Source organism: Triticum urartu, chromosome 3 (genome assembly GCF_003073215.2).
Source record: "Triticum urartu cultivar G1812 chromosome 3, Tu2.1, whole genome shotgun sequence".
NCBI classification, from domain to species: domain Eukaryota; kingdom Viridiplantae; phylum Streptophyta; class Magnoliopsida; order Poales; family Poaceae; genus Triticum; species Triticum urartu.
Genome location: NC_053024.1, coordinates 526,604,967 through 526,623,115, shown reverse-complemented (window position 1 = coordinate 526,623,115; position 18,149 = coordinate 526,604,967). Strand labels below are relative to the sequence as shown.

General features: G+C 43.7%; 1 protein-coding gene across 1 annotated transcript; it reads right to left on the bottom strand.

Moving 5' to 3' along the window:
• Positions 1-1,220: 1,220 nt before the first annotated feature.
• On the bottom strand, positions 1,221-8,190 carry LOC125544780 (katanin p60 ATPase-containing subunit A-like 2). Its single transcript, XM_048708532.1, has 12 exons — positions 7,923-8,190; positions 7,674-7,805; positions 7,506-7,561; positions 6,607-6,672; positions 6,424-6,531; positions 5,698-5,764; positions 3,358-3,442; positions 2,983-3,143; positions 2,742-2,843; positions 1,958-2,180; positions 1,664-1,822; positions 1,221-1,555 (listed from the first exon to the last, which is right to left on the bottom strand). The coding sequence occupies exons 1-11, from the start codon at positions 7,923-7,925 to the stop codon at positions 1,689-1,691; spliced, it is 1,137 nt and encodes a 378-aa protein (XP_048564489.1). The 5' UTR covers positions 7,926-8,190; the 3' UTR covers positions 1,221-1,555; positions 1,664-1,688.
• Positions 8,191-18,149: the final 9,959 nt, after the last annotated feature.

Here is an 18,149-nt window from a genome sequence, read left to right as displayed (position 1 = left end):
TACGATCTCCAAAAGGGGGTATAGTCCCACTAAAAAGCACAAAGCTTTGTACCAGGCTCGAAACAGAGCCCTGACTAGATTGAGCCCTTCTTTTTAAGAAAAGAAGAAGAAGCAAAAACAGTATTTTGAAACCTAAAAAGTTCTGAAAAATATAGGCACGTACATATCGATGTGTAGTGTGTATATACATTTTCCCTCAATACTCCCTTCGTCCGAAAATACTTGTCATTAAAATAGATAAAAAAAGATGTATCTAAAACTAAAATACATCTAAATATATCCCCTTTTATACATTTTGATAACGAGTATTTTCGGATGGAGGGAGTACATCTTTTCTGTTGAGGCGTACACACAGAAAAAAGACAGGTGGATCAAAATAGTTACTTTTTGTGTAGCCTAATGTATATAAAACACATCTATGTATATGCCTATGAGGAAAATTGGGATTTTCTTTTGAAATTTTAAATCTAATTTTTTACATTAAAAATGCTCCAATTTACGCCCTCTTGTTTGTTTACACTACATGAACTAGTAAACTGCACCTTTTTTCTAGAACAAGGATTGCCTATTTTTCCGCATTAGGAAAACATCATGAAATGTATAAAAAAGCATTCTCGACATTTATTTCCTTCCATGTGAATCATATTTGACAAGGCCTAACTCTCTAGAACATGGACTGTCTTATTTCTTTTTTATTGGAGAATCGGATTCTTTGTACGGAAAAATGATGCTTCTAGAACACTATGAGACAATAGAGTGGTGGTTCAATTAAGAGCCATGTGGCAAAGTCTTGTGAGATGAACACTTTCTCTAACGGATCATCTCTCAACCGTTCGATGGAGCATATCAAAGTTGTTGTACTACATAGTGGTATAGGTAGACAAGTCAGGAATTTCTTTGAAAGATTATATGGTTCAATCACTATCACAGAAACAAAGCAATTTTCTTCTTCATAAAATCGTCTAAATGACATTCTCCCTGTGAATTGCATGCAGAAGCAATGTGTAGATTTATCGATTTTACTCAATTTTTTAATCCTACAAATCAGACAAGCCTTACGGAAAACATTCTTAAGAGATAGCATCCTCCAAAATTTCCATGAGAACCCTTTGAAGCGAAGAAACCCTAATAAGTACTCCCTCCGTTCCAAATTACTCGTCGTGGTTTTAGTTCAAGAACGGAGGGAGTATGTGTGAAGCGCAAAGAACTGGACTGTAATGTTCCATACAACATGCCTAACATTTATTTCTTTCTTCATAAATCCTACTCAATGAATCATTTGTTAATTATTTTGGAGTACGATCATTACAGGGTAATATTCCAGTCTAGTCAAGCAGAGCTGCCGCAGAAAAATCAGATGCCCAATGATTGCATCCCAACTTAAACCAGTCTAATGTATTTAGCAACAATTTTTGCATCCTGCTTGACGACCGTCAAAGGATAAATATAACGGTGCGACAAGGCCATTTTGATTGGTGTGGCCTTGTTGTAGGGCAAGATAGCTTTGTACCAGTGCATGTTCAAATGAACCACCACCGTGCATCACTTGGCAAACCTGCAGACAACAACAAAAATAAATATTCTACATTCTTCACGGAGGGAAATTTTAGTTTCTTTTTATTGACTACATGCTTGGCGAGGCATATTTTCGCGCACAACTGACCTGAGAAGCTGATCGTGGTTTGCTCTTAGGAAAGAATATGGCTCCCATAGTCCTGGTTAAATTTTTCATAACGATGTGCTTGGAGATGGGCTGACGGCCTTGTGTTGCTCAAAGCAAGTTCAACGTCTTCAGGTTTGAGAGGGCCAACCTCAGGCAGCTCTACACCACGAACGGTAATAACGAATATGTAATAAGTTTGATCAGATCGGCAAGAACAAGTCTAAAAACTTAGGCACTATTGTATTTCACAGGAAAGTACAAATGGTTTTAGGAAATCAAGAAATCAAAACTAACCTTCCTCTGGCACCAGCTCATCACTGGCCTCAAGAACTGACATGAGACGTCTCAGTGGCTGCATGGCAGCTTCTTTGCACACGAGACGGATGTCTGAACCGGAGTACCCTTCAGTCTTTTCGACCAGGATATCATATGGGACCTCTAGATTTGAGGTCATTGCTGGCAAAAGTTCCTTAAACATGGCCTGCCTTGCTTCAGCTTCAGGAAGTGGTACAAGAATCTGATGAACGATGCCAAAAAATTGTGCAGTTAATTTATCAAATATATGGCATGGAATGTTTCCTACATATCACACCTGCTTTCTTTTTACAATAAAGGCCTCACTCATACAAGCATGTCTTCCTACTTTGATCTGTCCATGATATGCAGTTGCAAATCAAATGTTTTGTAGTAATGGGTTTGGGTATAGATAAACTATAAATAAGAAAAATGTTGATTTTAGTCTTACCGCCCAGTAAAGAAACAATATTATATGCTAGCATGCTCTCTTCTAATATTTACTACTAATCGAATACTTTGGATACATCTCAAGCATCCATTTCCATAAGAGTAAGATATGCTCTTCATTTGGAATTCAAATAAAAGCTTCTTCAGGTCTGACATATAAGCCCCACAAAAGAATATTCAACCAAAGCATGACTGAAATGATTGGTATTAACAAACATATATCTGTCGAGTTAAAAATTCAACTTGGTTTAAACAATTTTGGCAATGAGATTGGGAGCATGTCCTTCTTTGTTTGGAAAAACAACTTGGAATAAAAACACAGCACTGGCCATACCCGCTTCTCAAGCCGACGGAGCATAGCTGCATCTAATTCCCATGGTAGATTTGTTGCTGCAAGCACAAATACTAAGTCGTTCGTTTTTGTCAAGCCATCCATCTGCAGTAAAAATTGGTGTAAATATGACTAAACTGAAATCAGAAGCTCAGCACGCTTCAAGCTAGGGCTTAGGAGATCATGTAGTAGGAAACAATGCATTAGAATACTGGCTTATTTATATTTGTGAACGAGTAGACACCTGAATAAGTAGCTCAGTCTTCAAGCGTCGACTAGCTTCATGCTCACTACGAGCTTCACCACGCTGACTAATAATAGCATCAATCTCATCAAGAAATATTGTTGATGGTGCATGATGTCTTGCAAGCTCAAAAAGAACTTTGACTAGCTTCTCAGAATCTCCTGCACTTGCACAAAAGAACATTCCAGTAGTTATTCCTTCATCAAACAAACCTTAACTATGTTACACATAACAACATAAATATGATATGATAAATGACCACCTGAACAAATTACCTAATTGTGCAAAGCATGCCTAAATTACCGGTTGTTATGCAATTTAAGTAATTTAATCAAATAACTGTATGCAGGACAGAGGGAAGTTAACAACACACACCACGCCATTTGCTGACAATTGATGAAGCCGAGATGTTGAAGAATGTAGTATTGCACTCAGTAGCAACTGCTTTTGCCAGCATTGTCTGAAAATAGAAAAGAGCACTACTTTAAATAGGCAACACAAAGGAATTCTTAATAGCCAAAAAAATGGTTGAAAAGAAAAGGAAAACTATAGAACTATAACATGTATACAAATGACCCCCCCCCCCCCCCCCCAAAAAAAAAAAAAAAAAAACGTGTCTAATGCCAAATGGCACTCGCAAGCACTTTTTTTTGAAAAGGAGGATGACCCCTGGCCTCTGCATCAGGACGATGCATGAAGCCATTTTATTAATTATCCCCAAGACTTTACAAAGTAATATCTGTCGCTACTCCTATCAATTTGATGAAGGGGTGCAGATTGTCTGAGCCGCATACCCAAACCTCACACCAAAGCCCAACATCTAAGCTGGAGGCCCCAACCAAGCCACATTGCCGGGTCTGGGGCACAAACCGGTCCGGCGCACTCTCAGTGGTCACCGCATGCGCACGCCACAGAGGCCGCCACAACCGTCTTCCACCGATCAATCTTCAGAGCAGATACTGATGCATCGACCTTGCCAGGCCTGACGTTGACGCCACCATGACACCAGACAACGCCACCTCCGTACGCGCGTCCATCATCACACATCCGTCGCCGAGACCCTGCTGCGCCACGCCGCCGAGACTCCACATCGTCGATGCGTCACATGAAACGCCGCTCCACCGCTGAAACCGTCCACTGGTCCCTCGAGCCAATGCACACCTCCAAGAATGACGCCCCCAAGGGGGGAACAACACAAGAGCGTCGCCGTCATCTTATTGATCGACCGATCTAGGGTTTTCCCTGGAAGTAGCAGATAGAGGTCTAGAGCTTCTCCACGACGATGCCTTCAAGAAGGGGGCGACACAGAAGAACGCCGCCATCGCCGGCCTTGGCAACTAGCCGAGAGCAAGGTTTTCACCCGGATCTACTCGATGAACCTCCATCCAGCATCGTGTGCGCTAGATTGCCACCTTCAAAGATCTCGACCATGGCCAAAGCGAGCTAGACCCATCAGACGCACGCTGACCCGAACTGGATCAACGAAGCCAACGGCCATGACATCCGCGGCGGTCAACACCACCAAAACGAGCACCACGGGGGGATGAACCACCGTTTGGACAGGGCTAGCAGGAGCACAAAGATCCCACCGCTGCACCGCGCTTGAAGACCGACCCACGCCACAGGACGCGTTGATCCGCCTTGCACCGATCCATGCCGCTGAAGCCGCGCCGATCCGCGTCGCCAGAGCCGCACCGATCCGCCTCCATGTTCCGCGCCAGCCTGCCGAAGAGCGCCGCCGGAGCCGACCCGACCACGCTAGGGCCCGCCGCCACTGACCACCACGAGGGCTTTGCCCATGCGATTCCGGCCGGCGAGGGCGGGGGAGAGAAGGGGCGGAGGGGGCCTGAGAGTGGGGCGGCGGCGTAGCCCACCACTTTTTTCGGTCCATACGTGCAAGCTCTAAAATTGGGGGAGAATTTCACTTCCCCGGCCTCTGCACCAACTAGGGATGCACGCAGCCTTTTAAGCATGAGTACCAGGATTTTTAATCATGGTTATGCACCAAGCCTAGTCCTCAAGGATAAATGTATGGGTACCAAGAAAGCCTGGTCGTCAAGAATAAATAGGAGCCTAAATTATCCTCTGTGAGGAGGTGTTGGGTTTGTACATCCACTCACCCAACCAGTTGAGCTAGGCACTCGGAAGCACTTGCTCCCTTCTATAAAAAATCATTCTTCCAATATTCTCACATGTAGATTCTTGATTATGTTTACATATAAAGTTTCATTATAATCATGATATTATTATTGTGGACTGAAAAATAAACAAACCCGAAAAAATTCACAACCTAAAAATGTTTTTAGCTCCTCAATTTTTTATGCAGACTACAAATCAACAAAACAAATCACAAAATACTTGACGGTACGTGATTCCATGTCAGATTTTTTTTGGATTTTCTAAACTGATCCTCTGAAAAGTAAATTAAGTGGCCATGTGAGCTTGGGTGCGGTACACCTACAAGTATCCCTTACAATATTAATTTTTGTACCACATGACTACTGCTAAACTTAGAATGAACTATGATCAGAATGTTATCTCTACTATGATATCTCTTGCTACAAAATACAGTGAAGTAGTGATTTATAATGTCCTAGGGTGGAGATATAAGAATACGTGGAAAATAAAAGGTATGTGAAGGAAAATATGGACATATATTTTTTGTGTACTAAGTGCACTAAAATGCAGAAGTAACATCTGGAACAAGTTTACAACCTTCCCTGTTCCAGGAGGACCAAAAAGTAAGATGCCTTTCCACGGTGATAGTAGACCAGTGAAGTATCTGAATATTGTAAAAAATAAGATTATGAATAATTGACAGATTAATCATATGCAGTACGCCTTTAAAAGGTTAGTATCTAGGTAGACAACTGGAGCGGGACCATTCCGAGAACTTCCAAACCCACACCTCAGAACCCCCAGACCATTCCGAAGAAAGATCAGTGACTATTTTGCATAAAATAAGTAGACTAACGCGACTATCACTTTCCAATTATGTTTTAGACAAAAGTGATGGGTACAATCTGATAGAAGTATTTTTTTTCTAAAATACATTAAGGTTCAACTATTATGTGCTCTTCTCAAGTGTGCGTATCAAAGCCGTTATTTTGCCATTCTTTGTTAATTCATTTAAATACGTAGGATAATTCATGGTAGTTGGTTGCTTTGCTCCCTATAAGCTAAAGAATCAAAAGAAAGGTGAACAAGAATATAAAAATTTATATGATATTAGACATCAATTTTTTCTGCTACAAAAAGACCTTCACTACCTTCCTTCTCTGAATCTATTGCTTATTTATAAAAGAGAGGGCCATCACACAAAGAAGCTGACAATCTGAAATACCACTAGGGAAGGGCACAATGATGGTGCAGTTGAACACACTAGGAGGTAATGTCCAAAGATTAACTTTAACCTTATGAATCATAAAGTAGCAATCTTACTTTGGGTACTTTATGGGCATGACGACTGCTTCTTTTAGCAGACGTTTTGCAGTCTCTAGTCCCTTGATGCTTTCCCATTGCACATCAGGGCTCCCGCGGATAATATCCCTGAAAGGAGGAGAATAAGTCGATAGCTAGACAATGCCATCCCTAATTCTATGTGAAGCTTAGATTACTCCTTACCGCAACAATGTCTCTGCTAAGTTACGCATTTCAGCTGACTCAAATTGAGGTAGGAGAGGCTTCTGGCTGCAAAAGTAACCTCCATAATTGTAATGTTCAAGAAGAGTAGATATTCTGAATAACTAAGATTTGAACATGCAAAATCATTTTTCAGGGAGAGCAAATGTTGTAATTGAAGTGAAACATAATGGCAACTTGAGACTTTCCATATGTTAGTTTGCTGTGCTATTTAAGAATTTTTGGTGATGACGCCTTTTCTTTCTTTCCATGACAATTACCATACAGAAGATAGCACAAAGATATGAAAAGAACTGGCCTGTGTTGGTCCTTTTTATACAGGAAATGAGAAACTGTTAATAATTCAAGTTATGCTCCAGCTAAAACCCGAAAATTATGCCCAAAATTGTCCCCTTAAAGACATCCCGGGTAGCACCAATCCTAGATGGTTTCAATATTCTCTTGCAACACACATTCTAAAGTACTTTCACAGCTCTATAAGTAAGATGTCCAGCGCAACATGGCCAGTTAGTAAGGTTTGGCACCCAAAAATCTTAATCTCCAGTTGAACTAGGGATGCACCTGATGCAGCCAAGCCCCTTTAGAGGAACTGCATTGTGCACTCATGCATTCAATAAACCAGCCGAAACAACATGAATCAGCATCCCATATTAATGGCCATACAATTCCAATTCCATGCCAACTAGGCCTCTCTACCCATTCCACAACAAACACATTCCAACAAATCAATAGCTTTCACTCAGTCAAACCCCTTTCATTTCGCACCAAAACTAATGCCCAAACCTACAGCTCAAGATCTGATAAGCAAACCCCCATCGCATGCTGCATCGAGCAGCTAAAGAATGGATCTTAGTTAAGACAAAAACGAAGAAATAACTCACATCACATCAGCATTCCCATCGCGAATTGCCGCGGCGCGCATCTCCGGCTGCCTGGCCTGTAACAGCAAAAATACGATTGTGGGTCAAGGGAAACAGGACCAGCCAAGAACACCCGCGTGCACGTAATCGCTCGCCAAAGAGGCCAGCGCACAAGCACAGGGCACGGACCTGCTGCTCGTACTGCTCGTAGATGGCCAAATCGGCGGTCCTCTTCTTGACGCCCCCGTTGGGCGCCGCCCCGTTGGCGTGCCCGTTCTGCTCCGGCTCCTGCTTCTTGCCCCCGAAGAACGCCCTCAAATCCTGAAAAGAAGGCGGAGAAAACGAGGTGATGATCGGGAGAGCCAAGGCGCGGGATCACGAGATGCAAAGGAAGAGCAAGCGAGCGGGGCCAGAGAAGTGTGTCTCAGTGACGCGCACCATTGCTTGGATCTGCCGGCCGCGTCTACGGGCGCCGGAGGGGAGAGTGAGAGCGAGCGAGCCGACTAGTGTTGATGTTCGTGAGCTCGCTCGGACTCCCCGGAGAATCGGGAGGGGGGCGGGACAGGGACTAGTACCAGCGGTTGGCTGCCGGAGATCGGCGGGTGGGTCCCGCTTCGATTTGTCGAGATGCCGCCCATGCCAGGGGAGGATCTGGATCCACGCGGATACTATTTCCCATCGGCCTTCGGCACATGTGGCATGTGCGCATGGGTTCGTCTCGTGGACTCACCAACCACACCAGGAAGAATCTCTCCTGTAACTGAGTTTTTTTCTTTTTCAGAAAAGACAAGATCTGTTATAAAGAAGTTCATCAGAAATACTAAGCACCCTAAATATAATAAAAATTACATCAAAATTTCTAAACCATCGAACAACCACTACCATCGTCAGAACGGGTTGCTTCCCTACCTTTGTCGGCCTAATCTTGTCGAGAACGGCCGGGAAGTCTTCGTGCACATGTCACTAAGAGCCAACGCCTTGGAGCCGATGTTGAACCCTTGAATCTATCTGAAATGTCTTAGATCTCACCGTCACGCACATATGACAAGGAACTCTATCCTTGCCTCCCCAAGGAGACAAGAGAAATTTATGTCAAAGCTACTTCGACTCCGTCTTGGCGGATGAAGTCAAGGAGGATTAGAGCCCGAAATACCAGATAGAAGGCGAGGTACCGCCATCCGCCCAAGCGCCACCCCTACGAGGACTAAAAATTCCTAACCTAAAGTACTAGCTGGGGCCTAGGCATTGGGGTTCCATGCCCCTTCATTGGCCGTGAAGCGATAGGCAGAGGGCGAGGAAATCCACGGTTCGTCGACAGAGCCTCAAGGGACGGATTCTTCGTCTTAGCCGCCACTTTCATGAGAGAAGAAGGGAAAGAGAAGACTGGGTTTTGATTCAGATATTTAAAACAGTTCTCTCTTTAATATCAAAACAAAAGTCTTCTCAAACCACAAAACTAACTCCTTTTGACCCAACGTAAGGGATCTTTGGTGCACCTTCTCCGACATACCTTAAAACAACCCTCCCCCTCCCAATTCTATTTTTCGTTGTTTCTCTCCATCTTGTGCATACACGAACACTTTGAACTCATATTCGGCATGAAAACAACAATCCAAACTTGTATGATCCCACCACATAGAGTTCAACAACATTTTTAATACATATTTAAAAAAGTCATACTCAAATTTAAATTTAAACATAACATGCAAAGCAAAGTGATGATCATAAACATAGAACAAAAGTTTATCCAAAATTATCACACATGGATCATCAAATGCGACCATTGCTGCCCTTAAACCTACCCATCTTTGATGCCAAGACATGTCCATGAGTGCCTCCGTGTGTGATCTTTGTTGTCTAATAAGGCCACTATTGTCCATAAACATAATCTTTTCACCCTTGATCCATTTTATGGGCCATCACCTCATCTCTAGTGATCATCAACTTCTCCCGCTCAATGGCAACCATGCGTTCCCCAGTGCCTTGAGCTATATCCATCTAGCTGCCTTTTCTTCGTTGGGGTTGGAGTAGGAACCTCAAAAATATTCTCGTTGGCCACCTTAAATGGCTTTGAGATTTGGATATAATCAATCCCGATGGCATCATTCATCATGTCTATAGTCACAACACTATGATGAGTATTATTCGGCTTTCTCTTGATGCCGTGTGTGTGGAAAAAAGAATATTAATCAATGCGCTTGAAAGAGACAAATCGTGGTTCATAGTATTCAATTTAAGGCACAACAAAAAACCGTTTGCATGTATCATTTCTTTGGCAAGATCTTGTTGCCGTAAAACGGAAGTTTCAAAAGCAACGATGGAAGGAGTGCTTGCGAGCCTTGATAACGCGATACTCGTGGGTGTTAGCGAGTTACTCTAGCAACATGTTGTCTTTTACATACCTTTCAATCCCTTTTCGTTGCAAAGTTCTTCTTGGCAAGCAAGTGTAAGCTAAACGAAGTAGAATAATTATGAGTTCATTACTTTGTCTAAACTAATGAAAACTTTATGTTAATTATCTTGAGCTAACCCGCTTGCATAATAACCATTGTCGTCGCTACAACTATGCTAAGTTTTCAGATGAAGAAAGTGTTGGGATATCTAGGTGTACCCATCATAAGCGAACCAAAACTTTCGTCTTATTTCGATTTAAACAACTGAGTTCCTTACGGTTCTGTTCTTGCTCGAGGACGATTAAGGTTTAAGCTTGGGGAGGTTGATGAGTGTACTCATCCTTCCACCGTTTAAACCGGATAATCCTGGATATTCCGAGAAAATCAATCTAATCTTATCACTAATGACTAATAAATGCAAATTACAAATATCTTTTCTCAATTTGTTTTTACAGTAAATGGACCATTAAACGAAAGGAAGTTAAGCTATACATGGAAATATGAAGTGTAAAGATCAAGCCAAAAAATGGGAGCGTGCCACAGAAGAAACAGAGGAGAAGACGATGTCTGGTATGAGCACAGGCGCTCGTACCACCCTCCACTAGCTCCGTGATGTTAGCCATGATGCACTTTATAAAAAGCTCATGGCCCCATTCGCAATTGAACAATCTCGCAGAGAGCAGAAGAGTCACCAGGATCACTATCACCACCAACCACCATTGCTTGGAGAAACCCTAGCCATCGCCATCTCCATCTCCATAGCCATTATCCACATAGTTTGCCTTCTTGTAATCGATCCATTGCATAAGACGACATTGTAAGACTATACAATCATTCATCTATCAATGTCGTCTACAATGTTTTCCATCTGTGATCTGATTGCGATGTTTGAGTAATTCCCTCCGGCAATGGGTCGAGGCATAGCCTTGTAGCCCCATGTATTTGTGCACATGATCATTGGCATTGACTTTACTTAATTGAACGTCATCCGTATGTGTTATTTGCAACACATTTGTCTCTTATCTCTTTCTCATTCTAAGGCTCCGGTACCCGGAATCTCGTAGATCTATCAAGGACGAGGTAAAGTACAAGAACGCATGGAAGGCTATACCGAAAGTTTGTGACAATAAGGATTAGTATGGTAGCCCAAAGCAACTCGACCATGAGATGCAGTCATTAAACACCTAATGCATTGGTATGTAGAAAATCCTTAATAAGGGCATCTCCAACAGCAACCCGCAAATTTCCTCCCGCATCCGTCCACGGACATGGATGCAGGAGGCCGCTATCCACCCGTAGCTGCATACATTTCAAACTCTTTTTCAACAAACCGAATGAAATTCGTGCAAACAAGGTCAGACTTCATATAAACATGACAGATTTCATACAAACCGAACAAAAATGGTTACATTTTGGATACATTTTCAAGTAAAAATGGTAAAACTACATGCACGTACGGTTGCGCATAGCTCCACTCCCATGACACGGATACACTAGTCTACGGCCAGCCGTGGCAGATCCCTTTGTCTTTCCATGTCCGACAACCCGCTAACTAGATTGTCGGGAGTCCCGGAGACATATTCTTCCCCTGTATCTTCCCTATGTCCGGCTGCACCGCTCATCGGAGTGGCAAAGAGGGTGCTTCAGCCATAGCGGAAGGGTGCTTCCATGGAATTCGGATGGGTGCCCCAAGATGGTCTAAGATAAAGGAGAACCAGACAGGTCAGCAGCAATGGCCTTACTGGGACCCAAGCGGCCGCGCCCTCCCATGTTCTACTTCTCATCGATGATGGCAGCGGGCGCAGACGTGCGGGCTGCTACCTCGTCGAAATCCATGCAACCGGCTTCTTTCTCTGCCTGCATGGCATAGCTGCACGCGCGTCGATGGTGGATGGCACGGTTGTAGGCACTTGAGGCGACAGTGCCCGTGCAACCATGTTCCCCGCGCGTGCCAGCCTGGAGCAACTTGCTCCGTCGGGCTAGGCGAGGGAGGTGGAGCAACGAGCTGCCTAGCTCATATTCGTCGGGCTTGGCGGGCCAATCCTCACTTTTATGCCGGAGAACTGCTCTTGCTGCTCATCGGATGCCATCGAAAGGGTGGAGAAAATGATGGAAGGAGGAGATGGGGAGCGGCGGAGTGGTGTAATTCTTGCCCGGCGTCTGGCCTTGTTTAAATAGAGGGCAGATGGGAGGAGTGGTACGTCCATTTTGCATCATGCTTTTATATTGATATTTATTGCATTATGGGCTGTTATTACCTATCTTGGTACAATACTTATGCCCTTTCTCTCTTATTTTACAAGGTTTACATGAAGAGGGAGAATCACGGCAGCTGGAATTCTGGACTGGAAAAGGAGTAAATCTAAGAGACCTATTCTACACAACTCCAAAAGTCCTAAAAATTTACGGATAATTATTTTGGAATATACAAAAAAATATTGGGCAAAGAAAGTACCAGTGGGGACCCACCAGTTTGCCACAAGGGTGGGGGCGCGCCCCCTGGCTTGTGGGCCCCTAGTAGGCCTCCGGTGTCCATCTTTTGCTATATGAAGGGTTTTGACCTGGAAAAAATCAAGAGAAAGCTTTCCGTATGAAGCGCCGCCGTCTCGAGGCGGAACCTGGGCATAAGCAATCTAGGCCTCCGGCAGAGCTGTTCTGTCGAGGAAACTTCCCTCCCGGAGGGGGAAACCATCGTCATCGTCATCACCAACGATCCTCTCATCGAGAGGGGGTCAATCTCCATCAACATCTTCACCAGCACCATCTCCTCTCAAACCCTAGTCCATCTCTTGTATTCGATCTTTGTCTCAAAACCTCAGATTGGTACTTGTGAGTTGCTAGTAGTGTTGATTACTCCTTGTAGTTGATGCTAGTTGGTTTATTCGGTGTAATATCATATGTTCAGATCCTTGATGATAATTAATACTCCTTTGATTATGAACATGAATATGCTTTGTGGGTAGTTACGTTTGTTCCTGAGGACATGGGAGAAGTCTTGTTATAAGTAATCATTTGAATTTGGTATTCATTCGATATTTTGATGAGATGTATGTTGTCTTTTCTCTAGTGGTGTTATGTGAACGTCGACTACATGACACTTCACCATGATTTGGGCCTAGGGAAAGGCATTGGGAAGTAATAAGTAGATGATGGGTTGCTAGAGTGGCAGAAGCTTAAACCCTAGTTTATGCATTGCTTCGTAAGGCGCTGATTTGGATCCACATGTTTCATGCTATGGTTAGATTTATCTTAATTCTTCTTTCGTAGTTGCGGATGCTTGCGAGAGGGGTTAATCATTAGTGGGAGGTTTGTCCAAGTAAGGACAACACCCAAGCACCGGTCTACCCACATATCAAATTATCAAAGTAACGAACGTGAATCATATAAGCATGATGAAAACTAGCTTGACAACAATTCCCATGTGTCCTCGGGAGCGCTTTGCTTTATATAAGAGTTCGCCTAGGCTTGTCCTTTGCTATAAAAAGGATTGGTACACCTTGCTGCACCTTAGTTACTTTTGTTACTTGTTACCTATTACGAATTATCTTATCACAAAACTATCTGTTACTGATAATTTCAGTGCTGGCAGAGAATACCTTGGTGAAAACCACTTGTCATTTCCTTCTGCTCCTCGTTGGGTTCAACACTCTTACTTATCGAAAGGACTATGATAGATCCCCTATACTTGTGGGTCATCAAGGAGCTTGCCCGACGTTGCATCTAATGTCGGCCCGCTCATGAACGGATGTGTGTCCGGAGTAGGTTCCTCGGCTTCCATGTGGGTTTAATGGAGGCATTTGAATGCAACGAGGAGGCGTGTTCAGTCGGGTATGCAACGGGTGGCGCCCTCGGCTGGCACGCCGCTTCAATGGCAGAGGCAATTAGAGGTCGTGTCCGCCCTAAGCCGTCTTCAATGTTGAGCGGCGCGCTCCACAGCAGCATGAGTGTGGGCAGTTGGCGCCGGGTGGGAACGTGCGCAGGCGAGGGAGGAGGGGTTTGTGTGGGCCAGGGCGGTCAAAAGCAGGCGTGTCAGCGGTCCGGACTCCCGCAAACCCCCCATGTTTGTCTCCGATTTGCGGGAGAAAACGCGTTCGGACCGCGCCACGGACCGATATAGGGCCGCGTTGGATGGGTTCCGCGGTCTGGACGATTGCAGGAGGTTTGTGGGTCAATGTTGGAGATGCCCTAACTAAGGTAACCCCGCGGAAGATAAGGGTCTATGCTGGACAATAGACTCATGATGCCGGTCAGTTGTGACATTATTTGGATGCATTCCCCACATTTACATGTTGAGAACACGCCATAACGATGTCTACCAGGACTATGTTGGAAATCAAGACAAGATCGTAAGTGCAAGTATAAGGTTGTAAGTAAAGTCATCATGCCCTAGCCTATTTCCACACCACCGAAATATTTCTATACAACTTGCGATATCCGGTCTAGGAAACTGGAACTTCTAAAGACAACAATAACTTGGTTGAATCCATGTATGTTAGCATTACTTTCTGTGGGTTCAATACCCAGGGCCAGCCTTGGGAAAAATGTAGGGACTATTTGCATCTGAAACCGGATCATAGGTAATCAACCATTTTTCTAGTGCCATTGCCATGGAAGCATCTTTGTTACCCTAGCCAGGTGACTAGATGCATTGTTTTATTTTTTGTTCAGTAGTCTTAGTTTCCTTTTTCTCTTTAGTTTCTTTTTTTGAAGTTGTCAAAAAACCAAAAATATCATGGCTAAGAAACTTGGGGAGTTTGCAACATGATGTTGCTGTAACGAACCGAGTGATGATTCAAGTTTGTGAGCTGCTCAAGTTGGAGTTAAACTCCTGTGAGGTCCTTTTGTGTGGTTCTCTAGTTTCATTTGGCTCCTATGTGGTTGCCTGCCACTAAAATGATAGCTCATGTGTGAGCGTTGTTAGAGCATCTACAACCGGATTTGGCTAATCCAACCCCTCAAACGCCTGCAGACACGCCTCAACACTCGCGTCCCTCATATCTGAAACCTCAAAACCATGCAATTCATGCAACGCTACACAAAACACATGATCAAAGCGCAGTTCATCGGATTAGCCAGACAAAAGGAACATCATTCATCGGAGTTCAACCACGGTCAGTGCAAATCCATACTACAAATTTATGAAACATAGATAAAATATAAACATAACAAGAAAGGGCGGAGGAAATCACCATTTCCTTGCCGGCCCCTTCTCCTTCCGGCCATCGGCGCGGCTGTGGCCGTCCTTCGTGTAGGCGTCAGCGTGAGGAGGTGTGTCATCATCGGAGCTGGAGGTGGAGCCATCCGTCAGGTCGGAGTTGGAGCTGCACCTCATGCCTAATAACCTGGGGAGCAGGTGGTCCTGCTCCTTGGCATGGCGGGCCGCCTTCGCCGCTGCCTCCTTTGTTGCCTCATGCTCCGACAACTTGATGGCGAGTCGGAGTGCCTTGGCATTCTTGTAGCGGAGGCGCCGTGCATCCGTCTCCGCTGTCGTGAGCGAGTGGCGGAGGACAGACGCGAGACTGCTGCCTCAGGATCGACCGGCGCGCTCACGCGCGGACGACGTGCGAACATCGACTCGGACGCCGCTGCCCTCTCCCTCGCCTGTTGCCGCTCACGCCGAGCTGCTCGTTGCTGACACACAAGTATAGGGTATCTATTGTAGTCCTTTCGATAAGTAAGAGTGTCGAACCCAATGAGAAGCAGAAGGAAACGACAAGCGGTTTTCAGCAAGGTATTCTCTACAGGCACTGAAATTATCGGTAACAGATAGTTTTGTGATAGGGTAAATTGTAACGGGTAGCAAGTAAATAAAGTAAACAAGGTGCAGCAAGGTGGCCCAATCCTTTTTGTAGCAAAGGACAAGCCTGGACGAACTCTTATATAAAGCAAAGCGCTCCCGAGGACACATGGGAATTGTTGTCAAGCTAGTTTTCATCATGCTCATATGATTCGTGTTCGTTACTTTGATAGTTTGATATGTGGGTGGACCGGTGCTTGGGTGCTGCCCTTCCTTGGACAAGCCTCCCACTTATGATTAACCCCCCTCGCAAGCATCCGCAACTACGAAAGAAGTATTAAGGTAAACCTAACCATATCATGAAACATATGGATCCAAATCAGCCCCTTACGAAGCAACGCATAAACTAGGGTTCAAGCTTCTGTCACTCTAGCAACGCATCATCTACTTATTACTTCCCAATTCCTTCCCCTAGGCCCAAATAATGGTGAAGTGTTATGTAGTCAACGTTCACATAACACCACTAGAGGAGAGACAACATACATCTCATCAAAATATCGAATGAATACCAAATTCACATGATTACTTATAATAAGACTTCTCCCATGTCCTCAGGAACAAACGTAACTACTCACAAAGCATATTCATAATCATAATCAGAGGAGTATTAATTATCATTAAGAAACCGAACATATGATCTTCCACCGGATAAACCAACTAGCATCAACTACAAGGAGTAATCAACACTACTAGCAACCCACAAGTACCAATCTGAGGTTTTGGGACCAAGATCGAATACAAGAGATGAACTAGGGTTTGAGAGGAGATGGTGCTGGTGAAGATGTTGATGGAGATTGACCCCCTCTCGATGAGAGGATCGATGGTGATGACGATGGCGACGATTTCCCCCTCTCGAAGGGATGTTTCCCCGACAGAACAGCTCCGCCGAAGCCCTAGTTTGGTTCTGCCCAGGTTCCGCCTCGAGATGGCGGCGCTTCGTCCTGAAAGCTTCTTCTTGATTTTTTCCAGGGTGAAAGACACCATATAGCCAAAGATGGGCACCGGAGACCTGCTAGGGGGCCCACAAGATTAGGGGGCGCGCCCTCCACCCTTGTGGCTGGCCGGTGGCCCCCCTCTGGTACTTTCTTCGCCTAATATTTTTTATTTATTCCAAAAACATGCTCCGTGAAGTTTCAGGACTTTTGGAGTTGTGTAGAATAGGTCTCTAATATTTGCTCCTTTTCTAGCCCAGAATTCCAGTTGCCGGCATTCTCCCTCTTCATGTAAACCTTGTAAAATAAGAGAGAATAGGCATAAGTATTGTGATATAATGTGTAATAACAGCCCATAATGCATTAAATATCAATATAAAAGCATGATGCAAAATGGATGTATCAACTCCCCCAAGCTTAGACCTCGCCTGTCCTCAAGCGAAAGCCGATATCGATAAATATGACCACATGTTTAGAGATAGAGGTGTCGATAAAAATGAAATACAGACATGAGGGCATCATGATCATCTTTAGAACAACAACATATTATGCCATATAATTTCTTATGCTCAAGTAACAATTCGTTCACAAGGTAAAGTATGAATCTGAAACTTCATTGAAAACTAACAAACTATGATCTCAGTCATTGAAACAATTGCAATTTATCATAACATCGAAAAGAGTCAATATAAGAGCTTTTTAGCAAGTCCACATACTCAACTATCATATAATCTTTCACAATTGCTAACACTCACGCGATATTTATGGGTACAAAGTTTCAATCGGACACAGAGAAAGATAGGGGCTTATAGTTTCGCCTCCCAACCTCTTACCTCAAGGGTAATGTCAACAATAATACTTTATGAAAACCTATATCCGAGTGGATATATATATATATATATATATATATATATATATATATATATATATATATATATATCCGAGCTTTCCAACACAAAGAGCTTGCCAAAGGAAAGGTGATGATCACCATGACTCTTATATAAGGGTAGAAGATAAAAGTAAAAGATAGGCCCTTCGCAAAGGGAAGCAGAGGTTGTCATGCGCTTTTATGGTTGGATGTACAAAATCTTAGTACAAAAGAACGTCACTTTATATTGCCACTTGTGATAAGGACCTTTATTATGCAGTCCGTCGCTTTTATTTCTTCCATATCACAAGTTTGTATAAAGCTTATTTTCTTCACACTAATAGATCATACATATTTAGAGAGCACTTTTTATTGCTTGCACCGATGACAACTTACTTGAAGGATCTTACTCAATCCATGGGTAGGTATGATGGACTCTCATGGCAAAACTGGGTTTAGGGATGTTTGGAAGCACAAGTAGTATCTCTACTTGGTGCAAACAATTTGTCTAGCATGAGAGGGAAAGGCAAGCTCAACATGTTGGATGATTCAAAACAATATAACTTCCATTCGGATATAAGAAAACATAACTCATTATGTTGTCTTCCATGTCGAACATCAACCTTTTAGCATGTCATATTTTAATGAGTGCGCACAATTACAAAAGATGTCCAA